The sequence below is a fragment of the Aristolochia californica genome, unplaced genomic scaffold, assembly GCF_029961685.1.
Source record: "Aristolochia californica isolate CCGP_79_NKW_82.1479 unplaced genomic scaffold, dmAriCali1.0.hap1 SCAF_6, whole genome shotgun sequence".
Classification (NCBI taxonomy): Eukaryota; Viridiplantae; Streptophyta; class Magnoliopsida; order Piperales; family Aristolochiaceae; genus Aristolochia; species Aristolochia californica.
In genome coordinates this window covers 1668322-1678450 of record NW_027182257.1, presented here as the reverse complement: position 1 = coordinate 1678450, position 10129 = coordinate 1668322, and the positions used below count along the sequence as shown (strand labels likewise).

Genomic DNA, 10129 nt, shown 5'->3' with positions numbered 1-10129 from the left:
TATGTGAAACTAGAAGCACTTATTAATGTAAAAAGATGGTGGACGAAGCCTAGATGGTGCCGAAGGTGAAAGTGCAAGTGTTGACGTCCACGAGGACATCCAGGTGCATGGTTCAAAATTTTGAAGTGTTCATTAATTATTCATATGCACTAACTTGCATTATTATTCATATTCACAGAGACATCTAAAGAGAGATTAGATCAGAGAGATTCAAGGGGGTCCGTAGGATGGAGTAGAAATTGGGATCGGATTTCGGAAGGAAAGTCAAGATAATCTAAGATTTTAAATCTATATCTACCGGAGTTCAGAAAGCTACAGGATTGAAGTGAATCATAGTAGCAGAAATCACATTTCAGACGTCATCAAAGCTTTGCATCAGAGAATCCTGAAGAGGATGGAAACCCCCAAACCCGGAAGCCAAAAGAAAGCCTAACCAAAGACGGTGGAGCTGGCGCCGTTTCGGACCGCGTAGGGCACCAGACTCACCACATGCTTGCCCTCATATTTGCCCGTCGGAGCAGCCGCACCAGTAAGGACGTGGCAAATAATATTCCGGTGGTGTTCATACCCGAGGAGGTGAAGAAGATGGACCATCTACATAAGCTCCCAGGCTCTATCCCTCCTTTCCAATTGATCGCAAAGAGGTACGTGCGTAAACAAATAAATTTCTCCTCATTTATTTTCATGAGAACAAATCCTCATAAAAAAAATCTGCTCCGTTGTACATGTTATATCATTTTTCTCTTGATTTAGGATATGTTTAGTAGTCAACCGATCATCATCACTGAGTCTGCTGGTCACTTTTGTCTCTTAGTTCTCCTCCACCGCAATGAATCTTGGAGTGAGCGAACACTATCGGCCATGACTTCCACGCACTCTCCCATCGCCACTACCTCCCTCTCATTCATACGCTGCCTGGCCAATAGTCTCGACAGCCATCTGATACAAAGGAATTTAGGAAAGAAGGAGGAACTGTTTGAGCATGAAATCGTATATCTCCATTGAATTCATTCAGGCTATATATAGTCATACAACTACAAAGGAAAAGGAACAACGGCTCCAGAAAAACAGACATGAACAATAAGTAAATAATAATTAAATAACTAAACAAACCACTAAACAAACAACTGAACCAGCCACGTCTTCCACGTTGCCACTACCTTCGTGGTCTTCGTGGTCTGCTCCGTGTGAAGTGGGCATATCATACCCCACCGCTTAAGGATCTTGTCCACAAGGATGAAATCAGGATAGGATCCTTGTCCTTAAGCTAGTTTATAAACTACCGGACCAACTTTCTCAATAACTTTGTATGGAACAAAGAAACATTGGGCAAACTTTATGGAGGGTCTGGTTCTGGTTGATCGCCCTCAACATCCTCGATGCCTGTATGGGGTGAATCCTCGATCATAAATAATTGTGGTCGTTCGCAACGATGGCTTGGAACGAAATTCTCTTCACAATAATAACATAACCCCTTCTCTCAACGTTCTCGTGCCTCTTGGTTGGTTATTTGGCCGAAGGTTGCTGGTTGAGTATTGGAGCTTTGGTTTATGCGTTGGGTTGGTGGAGGTCCTAGCACACCTGCTATTGGGTTCGATGAGACCTTTGGTGTCACAAAAGTTGGTTGGGAAAGTAGTTGGTGGTTTGGTCGCCTCTATAGCTGGTTGCATTCCTCGATTAGACGAGCCACTCCTACTGTATCTGCCAAGGTTCTACGTTGTTTAATTTTAACGTCTATGCGAATGTCGTCTCGGAGTCTTGCAATAAAACAACCAATTAGAAACCTTTTAGGCATGTCGTCCACTCGGTGGGAAAGCTTTTCAAAAGCTTCTTGATAAGCTGCTACGGTTGTGATTTGTTTAAGGCGATTCAGAGCTTTTGATGGGTCCTCGTAGTCGGTTGGACCAAATCGAAGTTGTACAACCTTAGTGAACTCATCCCATGCGAATGGTCCGCGAAATTTCGTCAACCACCTGTGCCATTGCAGGGCGATGCCTTCTAAATGGAAGGAGGCTAGCTGAACTTGTAGTTCTGGTGCAATGTGTTTAAATTCAAAGTATTGTTCAGCCTTGTAAATTCATCCAGTTGGGTTGTCTCCGTTAAACTTAGGAAAGGACAACTTTAGGTGTTGATGAGAGTGGTCATTTATAGTGTTTAAGCGAAAAGTATGTGGGTGTGAGGATTCATTACGTGCAAATGAGATGGTTTTAGAAGGGCTAGTGTTTTGGCTATGGAAGGCGCGAAGAGCCTGGAGCTGGGTTAACACAGTTTGTAAGGCTGCGTTCACCTGATCGAAACTTGACTCGAGTCGTGTTTAGATTTCGTTGACCTTATTGCGGAATTCTGCATTCGTTTTGCAGCGAGTGTCCATGGTCAGAACTAGTTTTTTTTTTTTTTTTCTTTGGAGAATCTCTATCAATGACAGTGCAAGTTGGAATTCTGCCTGAGATGGGTGACTTAGCGGCCGACGGTAAAGGTAAACAGAGAGCAGAGATTTTATTTTATTTTGGCTTTGGTATTTCTGATTTCGGGAGAATGAGGATTATTTGGAAGTGTTATGGGAAAAAAAATTGCGATACAGATAAGGGATGAAAAAAAATAAAAAAAATAAAAAAATATCTTTAGAACAAATTGGAGAGGTGGTTGATGGAGAAAAAAAATCTGGGGAGTTTTGATGACTCTGTAACAGAGAGGAAAGACGGACGGAAGAGGGAGAGAAAAATTCGGAGAAGAGAGGGAAGACAGTCACGGCAAAGGAAAGAGGATTCTGGAGAGGACGGAAAGGAAAAAAAAGAGACGGTGGCAGAGGAGATGTGGAGGGGCACGGTTGAAGCAGAGAGGAAGAGAAACCTAGGAGGAATAAGGATGCAGAGCAGAACTGTAGAGAGGGTTAGCAGGAAGAGGAGAACGGCGAACAGGTCGACGGATGGCGAGCGCAGGTAGAGGAGACCGGAAAGCTAGAGCTTCGGCACTAATTCTTCAACGACAAAATTTTTCGGCGCTGGTATTTCTTGGTTCCGGGAAGCTCCGGAGGAAGTTTTCGTCGAATCAGGACGAATCAGTGACAACTCCGATTTTGGAATTTCTTCCCGGAGTGGCATAACCTGCTCTGATGCCACTGATACAATGGAATTTAGGAAAGAATGAGGAACTGTTTGCGCATGAAATCGTATATCTCCGTTGAATTCATTCAGGCTATATATAGCCATACAACTACAAAGGAAAAAGGAACAACGGCTCCGAAAAAACAGACATTAACAATAACTAAATAATAACTAAACAATTGACCAAACCACTAAACAAACAACTGAACCAGCCACGTCTTCCGCTTTGCCACTACCTACGTGGTCTTCATGGTGTGCTGCATGTGAAGTGGCCATATCACCATCTTGCGGTATGTGCCTCTTTTCTATCGACGAGTGTTTTATCCCGATAAATAAGAGGATACTGATTTATCGTCCAAGAGAAATTAGAGGAAGATTTCCTCTGATTTATTCTCCCCAAGATTATCGGAGAGAATCTTGTAATCTATTGATTCTATTTTATTGTATAGATATGTAATTGAATAGTGTATAAAAGTATTGAAGCTCTTTCAGCAACGACGTCGGTGGGCTCTGGTCGCGTGACAGAGGGAGGACTCTGTTCCTAGGCTGTGGACCCATCTCCCAAATCGAAAATAGTGGGAAGTCATCCTCTTCGAAAATGGCAGAGAATAGAGCGACTGTCACGGCGACCACCGATGTGTGGGGTCTTTCTGCTGTATATGCTATGTGTGGTTTCGTTGGTTTGTGATATTTATTGATGATTGTACTCGACGGACTTGGGTTTATTTTTTGAAACATAAGGACGAGGTCTTCCAGATTTTTCAATATTTTCATTAAATGATTCAAACTCAGTTCTCCGCTAGGATTCAAAATCTTCGGTCTGATAATGGTGGAGATTATGTAAATCAATAGTTCTGTGATTATTTCCAACATCATGGACTGTTTCATGAAACCTCATGCTCCCAATCTCCTCAGCAAGAAGGTATTGCAGAGAAGAAAAATAGCCATATCCTTGAAACGGCTCTACCGCTTTTACTTGGAACTCATGTGCCTAAACACCATTGGATTGATGTTGTTGCTATGACAGTCTATCTTATTAACCGCATGCCCTCCAAAGCGTTTGAGTTCAAGACTCCACTACAGGTCCTATCAACTTATGTTTCATTGCCTACAGTTATTTTTTATTATTTTACTTTGATGTTTGAGTTCAAGACTCCACTACAGGCCCCCCCGTGCGTGGTATGCTCTTATGAGCAGTAAGCTACTTGAATTTGGCTTCGTCATTTCCAAATCAAACACTTCCTTATTCATTTACCTCCATCAATCTATTGTCTTGTACTTTTTAGTTTATGTTGATGATGTTCTCCTTACTGGCTCAGATAGCTCTGCTATTGCTCAGCTCGTTAAATTGCTCAGTGTTGATTTTCCCGTGAAAGATCTTGGTGGTCTTCATTACTTCCTGGGTATTGAGTGTCACATAAATTCGAATGGGATTTTTTCTTCCCAACGAAAATATATTCTTGATTTATTACACAAGACCAATATGGCTAATTGTAATCCTGTTGGCAATCCTATGTCTCCCTCCACTAAACTTTCTGCCTTTGATTCAACATCTTGGAAGATCCTTTTTCTGTACAGGAGTGTGGTGGGCAGCCTCCAATATCTTCTCTTCACCTGGCCTGATTTAGCTTTTTCAGTCAATCGGGTCTGTCAATTTATGCATGCCCCTTGTCTTTCTCATTGGCAATCTGTGAAGCGGATCTTACGGTACTTGAAACAGACTCTGGATTATGGTTTGGCCCTCACTCCTTCTTCGTCCCCTGTTCTGGCTGCCTTCTCTGATGCCGATTGGGCCGACTGCCCCGACGACAGAAAATCTACTAGTGTCTATTGTTTATTCTATGGCCCAAATCTCATATGCTGGAGTTCAAAAAAATAAACTACTATTGCTCGGTCCAGCACGGAGGCTGAATACAAGGCCTTAGCCCATGCTACGTGTGAACTAGTTTGGGTCCAATCCTTATTATCTAAACTGGGAATCTTCTTATCTCAGCTACCCATTCTCTATTGTGATAATTTGGGGGCCACTTACTTATCTGTGAATCCTGTGATGCATCCTCGCACAAAGCATGTGGATATTGATTATCATTTTGTTCGTGATCGTGTTCATAACAAGACTCTTCAAATTTCCTTCCTTTCCAGTAAAGATCAGATTGCAGATGTCTTTACCAAACCCCTGTCCATTACCAGATTTTGCACACTCAGATCAAGTCTCACAGTCCTGCTAGGATTGCTGGGCTCGCCGGGGGCTATCAGCAATGTTCACTCCTCCATAAGTTAAGTCCTCACCTCCAGGCCAACTCACCAAACATCTCAGCAATGCTCAGTCTTCCACCTCAGCAGCACAAAACAAGACAACTCTAGAATATGTCAACGTGTCATGTATTCCAAAAGAGTCTAGAATACTGTATTTTGTCTCATGTATTGTATATATAACCCGGCTTGTAAACAGTTCAAATGAGAAGAAAGAATCACAGATTTTTCATCTTTATTGTTCTTTGTTTATTTTCTATTAGCGATCAACCGGAAAGGAGGGATAGAGCCGGGGAGCTTCTGTAAGAGCGGCCCGAAGATGGTCCATCACCTCCTCGGGTATGAACATCACCGGAATATTATTTGCCACGGAGCTTCTGTAAGAGCGGCCCGAAGATGGTCCATCACCTCCTCGGGTATGAACACCACCGGAATATTATTTGCCACGTCCTTACTGGTGCGGCTGCCCGGACGGCAAAATTTGCGGGCAAGCGTGTGGTGAGTCTGGTGCCCTGCGCGGTCCGAAACGGCGCCAGCGGCAGCGTCTTTTGTCAGGCTTTCTTCTGCCTCCACATCATCTGGCTTCCGGGTTTGGGGGTTTCCATCGTCTTCAGGAACGTCTCAAACCCGATTTCTGCTGCTATAATTCACTCAAATCCCGTTGCTTTCTCAAACGGGTAGATATATAGATTTAAAATCTCCAATTATCTTTACTTCCCAACCGAATTCCGATCCCGATTTCTACTCCATTCCTCTGTTATCCGTTGAGCAATACAATCCCCTACGGCTCTATTTTTCTTTCTCTCTCACTCTCTCTCTCGTTGTTTCCTCACCCGTTCTTCTCTCCCGTTTTCCTTCTTAATGTATGGATAGCTAGACTCGTCGTAGCCTTTGGAAAAGCGATCAGACACAGAAAATGGGTTCGCGTCTCCTTGCACTTCTCGTCTGTCTCCTTTGGTTTTCCTTCCATCTGGGTTCCTGCTCTGCGGCTCTAACGAGCAGAACCCACTTGATCAAATCAAAGTGCGGAGTCACCAGTAGTAACCCACGTGTGTGCATCCATAGACAAGAGGCGCATACTGCGCTATCCGTGGCCGCCACCCATGTTCATCACACAGCAAGATGGATGTCCAGACTGTTCGCCAGGCAGCGTATGACTAAGAGGGAGAAGGTGGCGATGGGAGAGTGCATGGATTTATTCGCCGGTAGTGTTCGCTCACTCCGAGCGGCGTTGCGGGAGATGCGGCTTGTCAAAGGGTCAGACGATAGAGATATATTATCCGATATGAATGAGTGGATTACTGAATCGATGAATGACCACGGTACCTGCATAGACGGCTTCACAGAACTTAACATTGAAGGAGAACTGAAAGACAAAGTGACCAGTAGACTCAGTGTTGATGATCAGTTGACCGATAAAGCTTTGGATCTCGTCGTTAGATTTGCATGCGATATCCACCCTGATGACCCCTCTTCATGTCCCTGATCTCATCTCTCTTCATATGTCGCTGTGAATGATTTCATATGCTGATTTGATCTGTTTCTTGTTTTCTGTGATTTGCTTATTTAAATAATGCAAGTCTCTTATTTTCTTTTTCTTTTTCTTTTTATTGGTGCTGAAGTTTATGTACTCATGCACTGATTGTTGAGTGGACGTGGTGTGTAACTGTATAAACTATGTATTAGACTACTTTTGTTGTTCAATGGTGGTTAATAGAGACATTATTAAGGCACTTGAGAAGGGAAATTCCAAATTTCTATATTGAGGCTACTTTAATTACTATTAAGGAACTTCAATTCAGATTTTCGTATCCAACTCGTATTGTTGGTATCCCCAACATATCTTCTCAAATGCGTTTAAATTGCATGAACCAAAACCTTAAAAACATAAGCTCATGGCCGATGTTCTTCTATTACAAGAGCCATGAAGATGACCAAGCAAAAAGAAATTCTTCACTTGTTTTCCCGGTGTCACTTAAAATTGAAACAGCAAGTGAACCCCATATTTGTGTACTGGGCTTGTGGTTACCGTCATTGTGTAGCTGCCCGTTCCTTTGGTATATTTAGGCCATGTCAGTGCACTGTGTAAGTGAAAGTGAATCTATTTTCACCGAAAATAAGTGGCCCCAAAAACTTTAGTGCACCGTGTAAGTGAAAGTGAATCCATTTTCACAAAAAAAAGTAGCCTCAAAAGCGTTAGTGCGTTGTGTAAGTGGCAAGTGGAAGTGAATTATACAGGTATTTCACTTTCACTCTTACAAGTAGAAAAACGAGTGAAAGTGAAATCTCTCCTTGAGAAGCTTGACGATTTCACTCTTTTGTCACTCGCTCTCCGCTCCCCTCTTACCTACATTTGCTCTCATCTCTCCTCTACCTGTGTTGGTCGTCCATCAATCGCTTCACATCTTCATGCTAACCCTCTCTGGTTCTCCTTAGTGACCTCATCCCTCTTCGGCTTATCTTCCTCTCTGCAACCGCTCTCTTCCTCTTTGCTTAAATCGGCTTCTTTTCTAGTTGTTTCTCTCTTCTCTTTTTTCCCCAGTCGTCGTCCCTCTCAATTTCTCTTGTCATCCCTCTTAGAACCTAACTTTTAATTTCTATCATCTCAACTTCGCCGCCTCTCTCTCTAACCCTAATTTCTCTCACCTCATCTTGACCACCCCCTATTTTGTACCCTCAACCCTATATTTCTCTCAATTTCTCTAACCTAAACCCTAAATCTATCATTCCCACCCAAAATTTCTCTCAATTATTGTAACCCGAAATTCAAAAACTTCTGACATGTCACTAAAGGTATTGTACTCTAGCACTAATCTTAGATTTTGTTTTTTAATTTCTGTGAAATTTTTTAATTTATGCAAATTTAGGGTTTCCTCTTTAATTGTTCGATACTATTCTTTTGTAATTTCTATGTTTAAGGTCAATATTGAATGCTTAGTTTAATAAATTATGTTGATAATAAAACACTAAATTTTTAACAAAATTGATTGATAATGAATTAATTTGTATAAATAAATTATGTCTTATTTCATTGAGTTGATGATATTGAATCAATTTTTTTTTAATTGAAATTGATATTGAATATCTGTTATTTTTTTAAATTATTACTTTTATTGCTGTGATGATTTAATTTCCCTATTTAATTGTATTTGTTGATTTATTTTCATGTTATGATCTAGTTAAATTGAATTTATGTTAATTGTTGATTTGTTGAATTTACTTTCCATTAGTTAAATTTAATTACACAATAATTGCACTATTAAATTCTCTTAACTGATGAGTTCATTGACGAAAAATACATAAATAATCACATCATCAACTTTTCTATTTTTTAATAACTATGAGACCTTTCTTCCTTTTCATCTAGAATAATTGGAATTAGTTACGACACTCACACTTTCTTTTGTTTAATTCATGTTTTGGAGTCTCAGATTCAAATAACAAAGGAAAGCCACAACTTCATAACATGAACTTTTTTTCCGGAGACATAATTGACTTTCAGAACATGAACATATTTCAAAAAAGGGAATTTTCCTAAAATACCCATTTAAAATAAATTATTTTCAAAAACACTGACGTCATCAAAATATTTCTGAAACTACCCAACTTTGACAGGTCAAATGCCTGTGTGCAGTCAAAAGCGACACGTAAGCTTTGACTACTTATGTGTCACCACGTCATCAATGTAGTAAACATAGATCGACATGTCGTTTGTCACGCCATTATTTTACCATGTCATCTGCCACATAAGTTGCCACGTCATTAAATGAAAAAATTGAATAATTTTTAAAAACAAAATAAAAAAATCAGATACATTTTTTATTACCTAATATCTACAATATTGGACATTTATCTTTGGGAAAAGTAATAAATGTTATGTCTCGAAGCCAAAAATAGAAAAAACCAAAATTATTAATAATTTTGATTACTTAAAAGTAATTTTGTTTGTAAATTAATTATTTGACAAATGAAATTTTAAAATTCTACTTAAAATCCTGATAAATCTTATTAAAACCTATATAAATTAAAATAATATGATTAGTCATGTTAACATATTAATTAATATATTATTAAATTATTTTCAAGCAAGTTTTTATAGACTAAATCATCACTATTTATAAAGAGAGGATTGTTTTACTTGCATACGGAGAAAAGAATATTTATAAAATGAAATTTATTGGATAAATAATAAAAGGGTAAATTAATAAATATTTACAAAATATTAATATTTTTATTTATGTTAGTTTTTTATAACAGAATAAAATAGTAAAATAAATAATTAGTTATAATTACCACCCTTAGCAAATTGTGCCTACAGATTGAAAAGGGTTTATCGAAGTCTATGAAGGTTAAAAAATTGAACAGAACAACAGATCGGATTCTGTCGTTATTAAGGATCGAAAAATGTCGATGCAATAAAACACTATTTATCCATCAGAAAACAGTGCGTTCCATTCAGAAACAAAACCCAATCCACTGTTATTCACAAAAAAAACCAATACAGTAATTAAACACAGTAATTAGATTCAATTAATAAAAACCCTAAAAAATCACCCTGCTAAATCGGTTTCTGAAATTCAAATTCGGGTGTGGAGGGTGAGTAGGGCTTCGGTTTTGAGAGAAGGGGCGGCGAGAGAGTGAAATAATAGGGTAATAAGAGAGGGGGCTCTGAGAGGAAATTATAGGGTTCGATTTTGAGAGAGAGGGCGATGAAGAGATGAAATGATAGTTTTCAATTTTTGAGAAAGGGGTGGTGAGAGGATGAACAGAGG

General features: G+C 39.7%; 1 protein-coding gene across 1 annotated transcript; it reads left to right on the top strand.

Annotated features, from left to right (window-relative positions):
• The first annotated feature begins 6273 nt into the window (after positions 1-6273).
• On the top strand, positions 6274-6843 carry LOC137934271 (21 kDa protein-like). Its single transcript, XM_068778551.1, has one exon. It carries the CDS (start codon positions 6274-6276, stop codon positions 6841-6843), a length of 570 nt encoding a protein of 189 aa, XP_068634652.1.
• Positions 6844-10129: the final 3286 nt, after the last annotated feature.